Here is a 19,194-nt window from a genome sequence, read left to right on the forward strand (position 1 = left end):
CACATGGTTTGTTACTGCTTGCTTTTGTCAAAAACAGTGTAATGGTCTTTTTTTTTCACAATATAATAATTTTGAAAGTGTTGGAGGTCTTGCGGGCCGGCCTTGGTTTTGAGGGTTTTGAGGCCTTGAGTGTTGGCATAGTCATGTTGGTTCAAGGCCACTCGTTTTTACCTATTTTTTGTACTTCCTACCAAACAAGAACACGCCTGCCATGGTAACCTTACCATGGCCTATACATGCCAATGCTTGAATTCATTGTTTTCTAGTCCCCACACAGACACGTGCTATGCTATGTCTATAAGTGCCATATTTTCTGGACTATAAGTCGCACCTTTTTTCTTTAGTATCAGCACTTTAATGTGGGAGTTTGTGCATTGTTGTAATATACTTTTTCATTATTGGCATTTAGTTTTTTATTATTGGAGTTTATTTTGTTTAGTGCTTTGCTTCCTGGAAAGCCCCCCCTTTTTTGGTAAGTTGCACCAGAGTATACGTCGCATGGCCTCCCAAGCTACTAAAAAAGAAAAAAGTTATGCTCTGGAAAATACTGTACTAATGTAAAAATCTTTTGAAACAGCCTTGCTCCTACCCAAGCAATATTATATTCCTTTGCCCATGTAACATGTTGATCTTGTTGGGAAGGTGTCGTAACACGGACCCACAACAGGGGGCGCAAATGAACGGACAATGGATAAGAGAAGGAGTAACAATTTAATGTTGCACAAGAACACAACGTAATATAAACAAGAGTGCTGCCAATCATACACAAGAGGACTGCGGGCAGGCTTGAAGATAGGAGACCTCGGATGAACGAAGAGCCGGGGCCCACACCGCTTCTACCACCAACGGCCTGAAGAACACCGAAGCCGCCAAGCCCTGAGTCCCCAGGTGGTCTCTGTCCTCCGTTGTCGGCCCTGGTACTGCTGGCAGACAGAAACAGAAGGTGGTGAGTGTGAATCCTCACACCCAGCAACCTTGATTAATGATTCCTCTTGGAGGGAGAACCTCCACCTCCAATCATACACATGTGCAGCTCCTGTTTACCACTTATCGGTTTTGGGGTGTGAGGCGAAGTCGTCGCAGGCACACCAAACGCCAAAAATCCCAGATAAGGAATACCAACAGGAAAAACAGCTGCAAAACAGATCAGATTATTATTCGCAATAATCACAGCAGAGAAGTTTACCTCGAATCGTAGGAGATTTCTCGGCGAGGAGGTGGAGTCGCCGTCCGGCCTTTATGGTGATGATGATGATGAGATGAATGAGTGACAGCTGGTGTTGAGGATGATTGACGGCTGTCACTCCCAGTGGTTCTGGCGCCCTCTTGTGCTTGAAGCCCGCACTCCAAGCAGGGCGCCATCTGGTGGTGGTGAGCCAGCAGTACCTCCTCTTCAGCGGCCCACACAACAGATCTCTGTGATTCCAATACTTTGTGCCATGAAAGTACAAAAGTAAAAGGCCTCATCCAACTCACTTGGCTGTGGCTTGAAATTACACGATTCTATGGAAAGGGGCCAAGGTGACTACAATAGACTTTGTATAATACTCTGCTTTGGCATTGGCCTTGGGTTGTTGTGACTCGGTCTTGGTCTTGGTCTCAGAGACCCGAGAGAACCTCAGAGGAAGTGGACTCGACTACAACACTGACTACAGGATATTCTTAAATATACCATTTAAAAAAAAAAATGCTAACTACATTCATTCTACGGGATATTTAAATTTAGAGGCAATCACCATCCTCTCAAGAGGAAATTACATGACATCCACCTCTCAGCTGAAACGAAATGCTCACCCACAATCTTTAATTGATTTTTAGCTTTTACACACGTAAAATTAAGTGTCATCAGCATAACAGCTGATGTTAATGCCTTTTGTCCATATAAATATGAAGTTAATCTTGTGTTTTGTTTAGATTCAGCACTTTGAAAGTGCTTTTTGAATGTGTAGCAAGGTGAAGTCCGGATTGAAAAGATGTTCCCGCTGGCTAACTGGGAATTCCCCTTTGGCTGACCTGGTAGAGTTCTGGTCTTTAGTTCAAGCAGTCCGGCGTTCGATCCCACCGCCGTCCCGGCCACAAGGGGCCTACGGTCACAAATGGAAAGTGTTGTCATTGTCGTTGTTGTCTGTGAACGCTGCATGGTGTGTTTTCGTGATGAGGATCTGTGGTTTCATGTGTGTCCACAGTGTGTAGGCACTTCCTGCAGGAACACAAGAATCACAGAGAGCATCTCCACGAGGTGGAGGCCCCTGGAAGTTGGACTCAACAACGAAACATCTGGCTCAGCATCCAGCTTGGATATTCCTGTCACAGTCAGCTAAAAGACATACTCACGTTTTTTTAATATATAACATTATTTAATAAGAACCTTTAGGAGAATTCACCCCTTAGTTCTGATCCAAATTTTACTGAAGATTGTATTTTTACTTTCTGTTTTACATTAAATAAAGTTACAAATGAAGCAGGTGTGTCACCTCGTTTGCCCACTGTGCTTCAGGTATTAATGAGGAGAGAAGCCCGTCTGCAGGAGAGATGGTGAGAAATGAAGAAGATTCATCTAAGAAGGTGTGAATGTTTAATTTTGTGTCTGCAAAATACTTTGTAACCACTAAAACAGCTGCTTGTCATTTTACTTTATTACCTCGACCAACGTCCTGAGGAGGATATGTTGTCATCCCCGTGTCCTCAGACAGATACAAAATTTGTGTTTTTTAATCTGTAAAATCTGAAAGTAAGAATTATATTATTGATTATATTATGGACTATAGATGATGGAATCTCTAAATTCCTTGCAATTGAACATTGAGAAACATTGTTCTTAAACTGTTGGACTTTTTTTCACGCAGTTGTTCACACAGTGGTGATCCTCGCCCCATCTTTGTTTGTGAATGGCTGAGCCTTTGGGGGATGCTCCTTTTATACCCAATCATGACACTCACCTGTTTCCAAACAGTTGTTCTTTGAGCATTCATCAGCTTTCCCAGTCTTTTGTTGTGCTGTCCCAACTTTTTTGAAATGTGTTGCAGGCATCCATTTCAAAATGAGCAAATATTTGCACAAAAACAATAAAGTTTATCAGTTTTGAACATTAAATATCTTGTCTCTGTGGTGTATTCAATTGAACATAGGTTGAAGAGGATTTGCAAATCATTGTATTCTGTTTTTATTTACATTTTACACAACATCCCAAAATCCTTGGAATTGGGGTTGTATCATCAAATACAAACACTCAAAGTGTGAGCACTTTAAAAATGATCATGAAATATATTAATGTTCATATTGATAAAAATGTTGAGCGTAATTGTGTCAAGTGGGAGGACATGCTGGGAAATGCTGCTTACATTTACAATCTTGACGTGTACAATGATGAGTTAATAACAGTCGAGCAATAATTGTACCTGCCTTAATGGTAAATGTCCACCAGGTGGAGGTACTGCTCCATTTCAAGAACCTTGAGTAATGAAGCTGAGAAAGCTGAATTTAAAGTTTTACGCTCTATAATACAAGCCAGGTCTGAGGACATGTGCTACTGCAGTGCATCACCACATCCACCACACTATGGAACCACTTTGTGTGCTGGAGGGCAACCACCCTGACAGACTACTGCTCCTTCCCAACTTCTCCAAATTACCATCTACTATCTACTGCAGCAAGCTGAAACGTGGAAATCCAAAGACATCTAATCATTGCCTTGGGGCACCAGTTAGTGTCCAAGTCTCACAGCTACACAGTAAGACAGGAAGCACTGGGATCCTAGCAACTTGGACCTCCTTTATTCTCCTGCAGAGGCGGTAGCATCACCAAACACCTCTGTGTAGAAACTTGATGACTACATTAGTTCTTCCCCGGCATCTTTCTCCCACAGATATCAAAGTTAGTGCTAAGACAAGTTAAGCTCTCAACAAACTCAACACTTTTACCACATATACACTTCTGATGGTCCAGCCCAGAAAGTCATTAAAAGCCTGGGTCTTGTTCCAGAACAATTGCAAATCCAGACATTCTGATTCCTCACTCACCTTCTTTCGTATGCAATCAGAGTATTCATCGATTGAGTGAACATCAGAGCAATTACTGCAGAGTCCTCCCAGCAAAGCCCCAAGCCATGCAACCAGTGGAGCATTTTGGACACAAACGGATCCATCTGCAGTATCACAGAGAATGACCAATATTTCTTTTGGGAATGTGAAAGGTTGATGCCACCTTCACAGGTTGACTGTAGAAAAACTGCCAAGCTGGTCGTTATAGCAGAATTACTGACGTCTGCAGCGGTGGACAGTCTGTGACGATGTGAGGCACAGTTATTTTTCAGTTTTAAAGAGACAGGCAATAATTTATTTAATTGATAGATACAACAGAGTTTTAGCATTTTTGCAGAGTGTTATATTAAAATAGGAAGCTTTGGCTCTGATGGTTGCTTTACCTTCTGGGATCCATGGACTCGCCGGTGACTCGAAATCAATGGGTTCTTGACCTCTGTCAACGAAGTTGGAGGAGGTTATGTTTTCGCCCCTGTTTGTTTGTCTGTCTGTTTGTTTGATTGTGAACAGTCTGCAGCCCACAATTTTTTATATTGTGATGAAAATTTTACTGAAGATTCATATCCTAATAGGCAAGGTCAAAGGTTAAAGTCAGGTAAAATCTTGGAAAATTGAAAAAATTCCCTATCTTTAACATTCAAAGAATTTTCAAAAATTCATAACTGTCATACAAATACAAATGGTGATGATCTTAATAACGATTGTGATATAGCAGATGAACTGAACAGTTTCTTTCAGTCTGTGTTTGTCCATGAGGACGATAAAGGCTTGATTTGGTTTAACGATTTCATGCACTGTATATATGGAGATGATGTATCAGAACTTTTTGTTCATAATAGAATGAGTGATGAAACCATTCTTGAAAACATATTTTCACACCTAATGATGTCAAGAAATTTTACTTATAACCAATCCTACCAAAGCTATGGGTCCAGATGAGATCCACCCACGTGTCCTTCAGGAATGTGCAGATGAGTTATACTTTCCTCTGTTTTGTATTTTTAGACAGTCTTTTGACCAAAGTAAAGTACCTGATATTTGGAAGTTTGCTAATGTAATTCCCATTTTTAAGAAGGGGGATAAGTGTATAGCTGGAAATTATAGTACAGTAAGTCTCACTTCTCAGATATGTAAGATTTGTGAAAAACTTGTTATAGCATTGTTACTCACACTATTAATAAGCTGTGTGATGAGCAGCATGGTTTTAGAAAAGGGAGATCCTGTCTCACTAATTTGCTTACCACACTAGAAGAATGGACCACCTTTTATGATGAGGGCTTACCATTTGATGTGTTATATTTTGATTTTAAAAAAGCCTTTTGATTCCGTCCCTAATGCCAGATTAATTTATAAACTTCAGATCTATGGTACTGTTGGTAAACTTTGTTATTGGGTTGAAGATTTCCTTAGAGACAGGAAACAACGGGTATGTGTTAACAATGCAAAGTCTAAATGGTTGAGTGTAACTAGTGGGGTGCCTCAGGGACTGGTCCTAGGGCTGGTCCTATTTTTACTATTTATTAACGACTTGCCTGGTGCAATATCAACTAAATGCAAACTCTTTGCAGATGACACCACGGTGTATCATCGAATCTTGTCCCTAGTTCACTCAGAAAATTTGCAAAAAGATATCGACAATTTAATGTTATGGTCAAAACAATGGTTATTAGGTTTTAATGAAGATAAGTGTAAAGTATTACATGTAGGTCATCAAAATCCATGTCATGAGTACTTTATGAATGGTAGTATGTTCAATTCTGTAAGTGAGGAAAAAGATCTAGGAGTTTTAATTACCAACAAATTGTCTTTTTCAAAATACACAGCCAAAGCTGCCGCTAAGGCTAATAGTGTCCTAGGTATGATCAAGAGAGCATTTACATTTATTGACAGTCATTTTTAGTTTTGTATAAAAGTTATGTACGACCACATCTTGAGTACTGTGTACAAGTATGGTCACCATATTTTGAAAAAGATAAATTGTTACTGGAAAAGGTTCAAAGACGTGCAACCAAATTAGTACCTGGGTTGCAAAATTTGAGTTATGAGGAAAGATTAAGTGAATTAGATTTAACAACTCTTGAGGATAGAAGAGTTCAGGATGACCTAATTGAAATGTATAAAATTCTGCATGGTTTTGAGGCAATAGACCCCAATACTTTATTTACTAGACAAAGGTATCTTGGTCTTAGAGGCCATGAACTCACTGTGGAAGTGAAAAGATCACATCTTAATATTAGAAAGTTTAGTTTTAGTAATAGAGTTGTATGTTTGTGGAACAGCCTCCCTGAACACATTGTACTCTCACCTGATGTAAATTCTTTTAAAATTAATTATGATAGATATTATACCACCTCAGTTTACGTTTAAGTTTACATGGTATAAAAAAATATATATATTTTAATATCAAAATTACTTGAGGCTTGATGTGTGCTTCTTTTTAACCTCATAATCTTGATGGGATTTTAAATTAATGTTCTTATGAGTGCTTAACATTGTATTTTAATGTACTGATGTGTGCTTTTATTATACTATGTATATACTATTTTACACAATAAAATGAATTATGAATTAGAATTATGTCATAAAAGATCAAATTTCTTTCATATTTGAGAGTGTTATGTGTTGTTGTTCGTCCTTCGGGGTCGAAGATGACCATGGCTCCACTAGGTGGGTAAACAGTGACGGTGTGTCCAGAGGTGGCTGATGAGGCCAATCCGGGCTTGAAAGGTGCGCCCACATGCGGGACACACATGGGTAGGTGCTGCGGTGGAGGTAGAGGTAGCTCGGGCCTTGCGTGCGGCTCATTTTGTTTTGGCGTCCGCGATCTGTCTGGCCTCTGCTGCGCGGGCGCCACTGGTGGTCTTGCTGTGCCACTGAGGGCGGTTGTGGGCAAGCGTTTCCCAAGAGGTGAGCTCAAAGCCCAGGTTTTTCAGGGACGCTTTGAGACAGTCTTTGTAGCGTTTCTTCTGCCCCCCGACAGAGCGCTTGCCCTGGCACAGTTCTCCATACAGGAGCTGCTTTGGCAGTCGAGTGTCAGGCATTCTGATTACGTGGCCAGTCCATCTGACTTGCGTCTTCTGCAGGAGGGTGTAGATGCTGGGGAGGCCGGCTCGCTCAAGGACCTCCGTGTCCGGGACTTTGTCCTGCCACCTGATGTGGAGGAGGCGACGGAGGCAGCTCATATGGAAGTGGTTGAGCTGCTTGGCATGTCTGCTGTAGACAGTCCAGGTCTCACTGGCATAGAGCAGGATGGTTAGAACCACTGCACGGTAGACCTTCAGCTTGCAGGTAATGCTAAGTCCTCTCCGTTCCCAGACATTCTCACGGAGCCTTCCAAATGAGGCGCTGGCTTTTGCAACCCTGTTGTTGATTTCTGCATCGATGTTGACTGCGCGAGAAAGGGTGCTACCCAGGTATGTAAAGTTGTCGACCGCCTGCAGATTCTGTCCTGTCACTGTGATGTGGGGTTCTTGGTATAGTTTTCCGGGTGCTAGTTGGTACATAACTTCGGTCTTTTTGGTGCTGATGGTGAGACCGAAGTTGTCGCATGCTCTCGAGAAGCAGTCCATTTCATGCTGCATCTTCTATTCTGTAGCTGCGTTGAGCACGCAATCATCAGCAAACAATAGATCTCTGATGACGGTCTCTGTCAACTTGGTGACAGCCTGGAGGCGCCTGAGGTTGAACAGCCCGCCGTCAGTCCTGTATCTGAGGCGAATGCTGTCCTGGCCGTCCTGGAAAGCGTCGGTCAGCATGGCGGAAAAGACCATGCTGAACAGTGTCAGGGCAAGAACGCAGCCCTGCTTTACGCCGTTGGTGACTGGGAAGGCCTCTGACTCGTCACCATCATGCAGAACTTTCACCATCATGCCGTCATGGAACTGTCGCACCATTGTGATGAACCTGCTGGGGCAGCCAAACTTCTCCATGATTTTCCACAGGCCTTCCCTGCTGACCATATCGAAGGCCTTCGTCAGATCGACAAAGGTCACGAAGAGGTCGCTGTGTTGCTCCTGGCACTTTTCCTGAAGTTGGCGCACAGCAAATATCATGTCCACAGTTCCACGTCCGGCACGGAATCCGCATTGACTTTCTGGAAGGAGGCCCTGCTCAAGGTGTTGTAGTAGGCGGTTGAGCAGGACTCGAGCCAGGATTTTCCCTACGATGGACAGAAGGGAGATGCCTCTGTGGTTGTCGCATTGCTGGCGGTTGCCTTTCCTCTTGTAGATGTGGATGATACTGGTGTCCTTCAACTGTTGGGGGAGCTCGCCTGCACTCCACAATGACTGGAAGAGTTTGGTCAGTCTTTGCAGCAATGCTGGGCCGCCTGCCTTGTACACTTCAGCAGGGATAGCATCTGATCCTGGAGCTTTGCCACAGGAGAGCTGTTTGATGGCCTGTCTGACTTCATCTTCTGTGGGCAGAGTGTTGAGGTCTTCGTTGACCTCCACTTGAGGTAGACGCGCAATGGCCTCTTCATTGATTACGGCAGGGCGGTTGAGGACCTGGTTGAAATGTTCAGCTCATCTCTCCAGTATCTGCTTCTTCTCTGTCAGCAGTTGGGTCCCATCTGCACTGAGGAGGGGAGAGGAGCCTGAGGACTGAGGTCCGTAGACAGCCTTCAGCGAGTCATAGAAGCGCTTGGTGTTGTGACTGTCCGCATAGCCCTGGATTTCATCGGCCTTCTTGCTAAACCAGGCATCTTGCATCTCGCGTATCTTCTTCTGGACCCTCTGCCTGGCATTGGTGAAAGCATCTTTCTTTGCTTGTGTGGAGGGGTCGTTCTGGTGGACTCGGAACAGCTGGTGTTTCTCTGTCAGCAGGGACTGAATCTCTTCCTCGTTCTCGTCGAACCAGTCCTGGTTTTTACGTATGGTTGGTCCGAGGTGTTCGAGAACCGTGGAGTAGACAGTATCTCTGAACGCAGCCCACTGTTCCTCAATGCTGTCCTGGTCGTTCAGCGTGTCGGACAGCCTGTCATCCAAGTCACTGGAGAGTTGGTCAGCGACCTTCTTCAGCTTCGAGACATTGAGCCTCTTAACAGCCTCCTGACACTGGGGTCTTCTTGCTGGTTGGATGCGAAGTTTGCACTTAGAGACGATGAGCCAGTGGTCAGTCCAGCACTTGGCGCCGCACATCGACTTGGTCACCCGCACGTCCTGCCTATCCCTCTTCCTGGTGATGACATAATCGATCAGATGCCAGTGCCTGGAACGCGGATGCATCCAAGATGTCTTGTTGCGGATGGGGAGGCGGAACAGGGTATTGGTGATAATGAGGTCGTGTGCAGCACAGGTTTTGAGAAGCAGCAGTCCGTTGCTGTTGCACTTGCCAATGCCATGTCTTCCAATGGCTCCATCCCAGGTCTGGTGGTCGACCCCTACTCTAGCATTGAAGTCCCCGAGGACAAAAAAGTTTCTCGGACTGTGGGACTGCTGCAATAAGGGTGTCGAGTTCTTCTTAGAACTTGTCCTTGATGTCTTCAGGGTTTGTCATGGTGGGGGCATATGCGCTAATCAGAGTCACATTCTTCTTCCCCCCCAGCGGGAGCTGAAGAATCATCAGTCGTTCATTGATACCCTCTGGAAGCTTGGCAAGTTTCCTTGCGAGATGGGACTTGATGGCAAAGCCAACTCCTGCTTCTCGCCGTTCAGTGCTGCTGCGACCACTCCAGAAGAATGTGTATCCGCCACCTTGCTCTGTGAGCTGGCCCTTGTCCGCAAGGCATGTTTCACTGAGTGCCGCTATGTCCACGTTGTAGCGAGCTAGTTCCCTGGCCACTAGCGCCGTTCTTCTTTCTGGCCTGTCTGCTTTGATGTTATCCAGCAGGATTTGCACATTCCATGTGCCAAGATTTAATACCTTCACTTTCTTTTTTGCTGAGTTACGACCGCTAAGTGGGATCCCCGCAAGCCGCGGTATGCTTACCGGGGTGAGTTTGAAGCAGGCTATGTTTGAGGCACCTTTTCTAGCCCCTTCCTCCATGGAGGTGAGCAGAGCGATCCTAAACAGGGCTGCTCAGTCGCCCAGGGGGCTGCCGAACTCCACTGCTACTTCAGCCCAGTAGAGAGCGACCCTATGCCCTGGGCCACCTGTGTGCAGGTTTGTGACTACAGCTCCCAGTGTATCCGCACCTGCTTCTTCGCCACTCGCCCATCGCCACAGGTCTTGTGTTTTTTTATTATTATTATTACGGTGGTGGGTGTGTGGTGGTGTGTGGAGGGTGGAGTCATGACTTGCGCGTGACTTGGATTTAAGTGAGGGAGAGTTGCGCACAGTCATCAGCCTCACTCTCTTATCCCGGCCCATCTGTGTCCAGTGGCAAGACATAGTCAGGACGGCTGGAGATGGCTTGGGATGCAGTGGATGGCCAACAGTGTCCTTAGTGTCTCACTGTGCCCTGTTCGCGCTCCACAGCGCTTTGCTGGGTCCGTCTTTCTGCCCGTTGAACCAATCAGTTGGTTTCCTCCGCGCAGTCCGCTGGATCCAGTCTTCGCATGCAAGGGTAGACAAGCCCGAATTCACTGAGGGTTTTAGACCCGTCAGCTACCCTCCGCCTGGTTCAGCCAGCCAGTCGAAGTCATTGCCCGGGGTGTGGCCGCTGTTGCATGCTAACAGCTGCTAGGAGCCACAGGGGAGAGCTGAGTGCATGGTGAGGACCAAGATGGGCGAACTACTCCGAAGAGCACGACATGTCCCCCCAACAGAGGTACTACCTCTACCATACACCCCATAACTCCTGAGTGTTATGTAGGATGGTATCCTTTATTCACTGACAATGTTTGATCTGGATCTGATCAATATTGTGGATTTTGTGGATATTTGAATGTAACACTGAAACCCCCCTTTTAATGTATATTTTACATTATATCTTAATCAAACATGTCCCGATTACTTTCATATTTGAAAGTGAGGTGCAGACTGGTGCTCACTATCACCTGACAAAGTTTCATTTGGACCTGATCAAGATTGGGGATTCAATGTTACAACAATGTAACATTGAAAACCCCCTTTTAATGTACTCGTATACTTTACATTATATATTAACCAAACGTGCCCCGATCACTCTCATATTTGAAAATGCGGTGCAGACTGGCACTCACTATCACCTGGCAATGTTTCATCTGGATCTGATCAAGACTGTGGCTTTTGTGGACATTTGATTTTAACATTGAAAAGCCCATTTGGTGTACATTTTTCATTATATCTCAATCAAAAGTGCCTCAATCACTCTCATTTGAGACAATGAGTTGCAAACTTGCACTCTCAATGAATAGACTAAGTTTGATCTGCATCTGATCCATATTTTGGATTTAGCGGATAATCAATTTTAACGTTGAAAAGCCTTTTTGATCTATATTTTGCATTATATTTTACGAACACTACATAAGTGAGACTAAGCAACCTTTACACAAAAGGCTATACCAGCACCGCAGAGAGGGTGCCAGTGGACCTCAGTCTGCAGTTCATCTCCACCTTAAAGACACTAACCACATGTTTGAGGACAAGGAAGTTAAAATATTAGCCAGAGAGAAGAAATGGTTTGAGAGAGGGGTCAAGGAGGCATTCTTTGTGAAACGTTTGAAACCCAGCCTTAACCGGGGAGGGGGTCTAAGACACGCTTTATCCCCTGTTTACAATGGGGTACTCAGGTCAAAGGAATTTCAGTCTTTTGTTCATGGTAATGAGTCATTCACGTCATCAGGAGAATCATCAAGGGAGCCATCAGGAAAGGCATCCATCCCATCATTAGGAGGGACAGCTGCCCTGTCATTAGGAGAGTGCTAACTAGAGCACAATAGTTGCTAATTAGAGCTATTGTTTAGTCACTAACCATATAGCAGTCTGCCTCTCAGTAGGAGGGGTCTGGTTAGGTTTAAAACTCCAGCTTTTGTGGCTTCTGTTTTATTCATCTCTACAAGAGTCAGGCAGAAGTCAGACTTCCAGAGCAAGAATTTTAGCTGAGGAAGCTTCTGTGATTTGAAGCGAAACGTCCTCGCGTCAAGCAACCCAGTCCAGTCGAAGATTCAAGCTTCTCTACTATTATATTTTAGCTTATAAAAAGCCACTTCTAACAGGACTTTGACCTTTAAATTTTTTTCCAAGGTAAAAATTTGTGGAATTAGAAACTAGTGTTGTCGGAGGTTGTTAGGGGAGGTGATTGTCTAGTGGTTAAGCGTTGGGATTGAGACCAGAGGATCCTTGGTTCAAATCCCAGCCTGAACAGAAAATCACTAAGGGCCCTTGGGCAAGGTCCTTAATCCCCTAGTTGCTCCCGGTGTGTAGTGAGTGCCTGTATGGCAGCACCCTGACATCAGGGTGAATGTGAGGCATTACTGTAAAGCACTATGAGCAGCTGATGCAGATGGAAAAGCGCAATATAAATGCAGTCCATTTACCATTTTGTGCTCTAGTTTTGTTTGTCAACCTCCACACACCACAACAACTCTCTGCACTTAAACAGTCCATCCCTCGAAGCTCCAGTTTGTCCTTTTGCTAAGAGGTGAAGTTGAAAAATAACTTTTTTTTGAGAGCAAGTGTCATCACAGAACACGGTTCTTGTATTCACAGCCAGCAGTGGTGGAATTTTTCAATGTCGCCTCAATAAAAAAAAAAAAAACAAAAAAAAACAAATTTGGTTTACAGCAAACATGAATGCATCATAAGAAATACATGGATTGTGCAACATCTGCATTTAGTCTTAGATAGTCGAGTTAAATTTGATATTAAAACATTGATTACCAAATAAATTTTGGGAAATGGGCTGACTTTTTGTTCAACATAAGGATGAGATTGTGACATTTTCTCCAGTAGCGGGAATTCTTTGGTAATGGAATTACAATCCCAGCAAATTTTTAATGTTGAGCTCAAATATGGCCAGATTTTGTTGTCACTGGAATTCCGTTCCTATAGAATTACACAGTGGTTCATCTCATCTTTCTCAATTAACTTTCAGGAATATTTTCATGTAAGCAGTTTGTGTGGTTTTATTTAAATATCCATCTGAGAAACAATTAAATAAAGTGAAAATACTTTGGAAAAATGGGCAGTGCCAAAAAACCCACATATTACATCAAAGCTAATTGTTACATGACATGTTGCTGATTAATGAAAAACTTCCAGTAAATCATGCTGCTGGTCTCTGAGTGTCTGTATTTATGATTCACAGACACACTTGTATGTCAGAGAAAGAAATGATGTGTAATCGCATCCTGATGCTGAAGACAACATTGGATTGCCCTCAGCACAGCTGATGTAAAATGAACATTTATTTAATGCATCACTTTTCTTTGCAAGTCATCATAAGTCACTTTGTTGCATCATGTGACATGTTGCCATATCTGCTCTGTTGTAGAAGTTGATTAATAACTGGGAGCAGGACGTGGCCTCAGTCAACACCTGTGAGAAAGACACACTCGCTCCACTTCAAGTAGACGTTTCTGAATAACGCATAAAGTCTTGTGGCACAAACCTGGGAGGAGACGTCCGAGGCACGATGGTCTCCGGGACAGGATGTAGCCCAGGGGCCCACACTGACGATCAGGATCGTGGACAACCTCCCACCAAGTCAATAAAGTCTTGGTCTTGCACAGAAAATACAAGTCCTCTGAGTCTGCAGATCCTCACAGCGTGCAGCCAGATCCACGGGAAATGCTCAAAAGTGCCAAGCGAATTAGGACCCTGAGTTAAAGCTCTGCATATCGACATGGGAGCAGGCCGCCTCAAGGAGACCGCCATGTTGCACCGCCATGTTGATACAGGAGCCCAAAAGGGACATACTTACTCCGTTTATTTTTTTGCATTTTGCATTTTGCATTTTGCAGTGCAGCCAGAAGAAGAGTCATCACTGTTTGAAGTCTGTGAGCCAGTCATCAATTTTGACCTAATCAGTATCACTTCAGGGGACTAAACAACATGTAAAATCCAGCCTCAGTGTACTATGGCCTACCCAAAAACGTATGATAGCCATTCCAGGGTGGTAGCTGTAGCCAGGTAGGGGTGAATGAAGTGTTACACAGGGGTCCAAATTTAAAAATGCTCCAATCATGTTGAAAAATATACCATATTATTTGTTTGATCATAACAATTTTAAAAAGGTATAGCTTGGACTAACTGTGACTGAATGTTATGGAGTTATGGGGTAAAAACAGCAAAAAATGGTGACAGTTACAGTTTGTACAGGGGTCAGAAGTTAAGGTTGCTCCAATTTCAGTAAAACATGATGCAAAGTATTGGTTGAAATGAAAGGATTACTAAATGGAATAGTTTTGATTATGTTGAATGTTTGGTTTCCAAAGTAAAGGTTAAATAAGGTTGGCATACACTGGATTCTATGACATGTGACATATGTTACACTGCACACTAGGAGGTGATGGTCTAGTGGTTAAGCGTTGGGCTTGAGACCAGAGGATCCTCAGTTCAAATCCCAGCCTGACCCGAAAATCATTAAGGGCCCTTGGACAAGGTCCTTAATCCCAAAGTTGCTCCCACAGTGTGTAGTGAGCACCTTGTATGGCAGCACCCTGACATCGGTGTGTTTGTGTGAAAGGGTGAATGTGAGGCATAATTGTAAAGCGCGTTGAGCATCTGATGCAGATGGAAAAGCTCTATATAAATGCAGTCCATTTACTGTAACGTGGTAACTAAGCATGACAAATGGTGAAAACTGTCTTTTTAAACCCTATTAACTCAACCAATAATTTGCATCATTTCTTTCCAGAATTGGAGGAAATTTAACTTTTGACCCCTGTACAAACTGAAACTGAAAGTTGACGCCATTTTTGCTGTTTTTACACCATAAATCTATAGAATTCTGTCATAGATAGTCCAAACTATACCTTTATGGAATTGTTATGATTGGACAAATAATGTGGTATATTTCTCAATATGACTGGAGCATTATTAAATTGTGGCCTCTATGTAATACTTCATTGACGCCTACCTGGCTACCCTGAGATGACTATCATACATTTTGTGTCGGTTAGTCCCATTAAGTGGTACTGAAAACCTGCTTGGTCCATGGACTATTACTAAACTTTTCAGACCAAAGACCACTTAACAATAGTAACAACAACAACAATAATAATAATAATAATAATCTTCTTCTTTGTCTTTCGGCTGTTCCCGTTAGGGGTCGACACAGCAGATCAATCGTTTCCATCTCACCCTGTCCTCTGTATCTTCCTCTGTCACACCAACCACCTGCATGTCCTCCCTCAGCACATCCATAAACCTCCTCTTTGGTCTCCCTCTTCTCCTCCTGCCTGGTGGCTCCATCCTCAGCATCCTTCTCCCTATATACCCTGGGTCCCGCCTCTGCACATGTCCAAACCATCTCAATTTCGCCTCTCTGACTTTGTCTCCAAACCATCCCACCTGAGCTGTTCCTCTGATATGTTCATTCCTAATCTTGTCCATTCTTGTCACTCCCAAAGAGAATCTCAACATCTTCAGCTCTGCCACCTCCAGCTCTGCCGCCTGCCTTTTTGTTAGTGCCACTGTCTCTAAACCATACAACATAGCTGGTCTCACTACTGTCTTGTAAACTTTCCCCTTCACTCTTGCTGATATTCTTCAGTCACAAATCACTCCTGCCACCTTTCTCCACCCACTCCACCCTGCCTGCACTCGATCTTATTTACCTCTTTACTACAATCTCCATTACTTTGAACAGTGTAATCCCACCTCCACCTTGAATGATTCTGTCATTCCGACTGTGCATCTCACCGCTGTCACACTATTCTTGTACATGTCCTGCACTACCCTAACATACTTCTCTGCCACTCCAGACTTCCTCATACAATACCACAACTCTTCTCTTGGCACCCTATCATAAGCTTTTTCTAAGTCCACAAACACACAATGTAACTCTTTCTGTCCTTCTCTGTACTTCTCCAACAGTATTCTCAGAGCAAACATTGCATCTGTAGTGCTCTTTCTTGGCAAGAAACCATATTGCTGGTCACAGATCTTCACCTGTTTTTCTAAGCCTAGCTTCTACTACTCTTTCCCATAACTTCATGCTGTGGCTGATCAGCTTTATGCCTCTGTAGTTACTGCAGCTCTGCACATCACCCTTGTTCTTGAAAATAGGAACCAGCACACTTCATCTCCACTCCTCAGGTATCCTCTCACTTTCCAAGATTTTATTAAACAATCTGGTTAGAAACTCTACTGCCATCTCTCCTAGACATTTCCATGCCTCCACTGGAATGCCATCTGGACCAAGTGCCTTTCCACTCTTCATCCTCTTCATAGCAGCCCTCACTTCTTCCTTGCTAATCTCTTGTACTTCCTGATTTACTCTCACCACATCATCCTTTTCTCTCGCTCATTTTCTTTATTCATCATCTCTTCAAAATATTCCCTCCACCTTCTCAGCACACACTCCTCACTTGTCAGCACATTACCAAGTGCATCTTTTACCACCCTAACCTGCTGCACATCTTTTCCAGCTCTGTCCCTTTGTCTGGCCAATCGGTACAAGTCCTTTTCTCCTTCCTTACTATTCAACTTCTTGTACAGCTTGCAATATGCCTTTTCCTTTGCTTTTGCCACTTCTCTTTTCGCCTTATGCCGCATCTCCTTGTACTTCTGTCTACTTTCTTCATCTCTTCGACTATCCCAAAACTTTTTCGCCAACCTCTTTCTCCTTATGCTTTCCTGGACCTCTTCATTCCACCACCAAGTCTCCTTGTCTTCCTTCCACTGTCCAGATGTCATACCCAGTACTGTCCTAGCTGTCTCCCTCACCACATCTGCATTACTTTTCCAGTTGTCCAAAATTGCTTCCCCTCCAACCAGTGCTTCTCTCACCTGCTCGCTAAATTTCACACAACAGTCTTCCTCCTTAAGCTTCCACCATCTGATCCTTTGTTGAGCTCTCACTCTCTTCTTCTTCTTTACCTCTAAAGTCATCCTACAAACAACCATCCTATGCTGTCTAGTGACACTCTATCCTGCCACCACCTTACAGTCTGTGATTTCTTTTAGCTTGCCTCTCCTATAAAGAATGTAGTCCACCTGTGTGCACCTTCCTCCACTCTTATATGTAACCCTGTGCTCCTCCCTTTTCTTAAAGTAGGTATTCACCACAGCCATTTCCATCTTTTTTGCAAAATCAACTACCATCTGTCCTTCCCCATTCCTATCCTTGATACCATATCTACCCATTACTTCCTCATCACCTCTGTTCCCTTCACCAACATGCCCATTGAAGTCTGCTCCTATCACCACTCTTTCATGCTTGGGCACACTCTCCACCACCTCATCTAACACACTCCAGAAATCTTCTTTCTCCTTCATCTCACAACCTACCTGTGGGGCATATGCACTGATGATATTCATCATCACCCCTTCAATTTCCAACTTCACACTCATCACCCTGTCAGACACTCGCTTAACCTCCAACACACTTTTAACATACTCTTCCTTTAAAATGACCCCAACACCATTTCTCTTCCTGTCCTCACCATGATACAACAACTTGTACCCACCGCCGATGCTCCTGCTCTTACTTCCCTTCCACTTGGTCTCTTACACACACAATATGTCTACCTTTCTCCTCTCCATCATATCAGCCAGCTCTCTCCCTTTACCAGTCATACTACCAACATTCAAAGTCCCCACTCTCATTTCCACCCTTCTAGTTTGTCTTCTTCTCCCGCTGTTTTTGGTAACGTTTTCCTCCTCTTCTTCTTCGTCTTCGCCCAGCAGTAGTCCAATTTCCACCGGCACCCTGTTGGGCAACAGCACCGGTGGCAGACTTTGTTAACCCGGGTCGCGACTGATCCGGTATGGGAATTCGATTCTTAGTCTGCATAGTTGGGTTGGCTTGTTTTACACCGGATGCCCTTCCTGACGCAACCCTCTTCATTTATCCGGGCTTGGGACCGGCACTCAGAATGTACTGGCTGCACACCCCATGTGGCTGAGTTAATAATAATAATAATAATAATAATAATAATAAACAATTCATATTTCATCTAACTCCCAAAATACAAAAAAAAAAGAAAAAAAAAGAAAAAAGAAACGGGTCTACTTTCCACACCAAAAGTATACTGCAACAGTATTTTACTGTCTATTACAATTTGGAGTCATTTTAAACAGTTTGTGATATTTTACCAATATACTCAGACACCAGTAGGGGTCACTCACGAGCCACCAGTGGCCTGCGGATTGCATTTAATTTTTTTTTTACTTTGATACTGGCATTTTATAACCTACGCACTTTCCATGGAATTTGTAGAAAAACTGGTGTCTGGCATGGAATGTGTTGGGAGAGGGTCGTAACACGGACCCGCAACAGGGGGCGCAAATGAATGGACAATGGATAAGACAAAGAGTAACAATTTAATGTTGTGAATCGCACAACTAAATACAGATACAGATAATGCCAATTGTACACAAGGTGACGTGCGGGCAGGCTCGAAGATAGGAGACCTCTGGCGATCGGAGAGCCGGGACCCACACAGCTTCCACCACCAACGGCCTGAAGAACACCGGAGCTGCCAAGTCCTGAGTCCCCAGGTGGTCACCGTCTTCGGTTGCAGACCCTGGTACTGCTGGCAGAAGATGACAAAACAGTTATGGTGAGTGTGTATCCACACACCCAGTAATCCTTGGAACTAGTTCCTTCGGGAGGGAGAACCTCCACCTCCAGATACGTTATCACTCGTGCAGCTCCTGTTTGTCTTCTTTCTGGATGGAGTGAGAGACGAAGACCGTCGTCCTCTCACTATCCGCCAATCCAGTCTTCCACAGACTTCACAGGTACGCGGCTGCACACAGATCACAGTTTAGATACACTGAATAACTACAGCAGAGAAGAATTACCTTCGACGGTAGTTGATTTCTCGGCGAGGAGGTGGAGTAATGATCCGGCTTTTGTAGAGATGGTGGTGATTGGTGACAGCTGGTGTAAACGAGTGACAGCTGTCACTCTCTGTCTCGGTGCCCTCTCATGCTTGAAGCCCGCACTCCAAGCAGGGCGCCGACTGGTGGTGGTGGGCCAGCAGTACCTCCTCTTCAGCGGCCCACACAACAGAATGTGTATGATTGGGTGCTGCACAATACGCTCTCTTGAGTGCTGTTTTGTACTACACGATATGATGCACAGTGGTGAAAAACCCGTAAAATGAATTTTAAAAACTGT

At 44.0% G+C, this 19,194-nt stretch overlaps 1 protein-coding gene across 1 annotated transcript in view; it reads left to right on the forward strand.

The window, feature by feature from the left end:
* The window catches only part of fam169b (family with sequence similarity 169 member B), a 31,424-nt gene extending 17,698 nt beyond the window's left edge, over positions 1-13,726 (forward strand). Inside the window, exons 4-7 of the mRNA XM_034175538.1 lie at positions 2,021-2,103; positions 2,187-2,312; positions 2,498-2,565; positions 13,396-13,726. Coding sequence (XP_034031429.1) covers positions 2,021-2,103; positions 2,187-2,312; positions 2,498-2,565; positions 13,396-13,488 — 370 coding nt within the window. The 3' untranslated portion in view covers positions 13,489-13,726. The remainder of the gene's footprint in view (positions 1-2,020; positions 2,104-2,186; positions 2,313-2,497; positions 2,566-13,395) is intronic.
* Positions 13,727-19,194: the final 5,468 nt, after the last annotated feature.

Source organism: Thalassophryne amazonica, chromosome 8, assembly GCF_902500255.1.
Source record: "Thalassophryne amazonica chromosome 8, fThaAma1.1, whole genome shotgun sequence".
Taxonomy (NCBI): Eukaryota; Metazoa; Chordata; class Actinopteri; order Batrachoidiformes; family Batrachoididae; genus Thalassophryne; species Thalassophryne amazonica.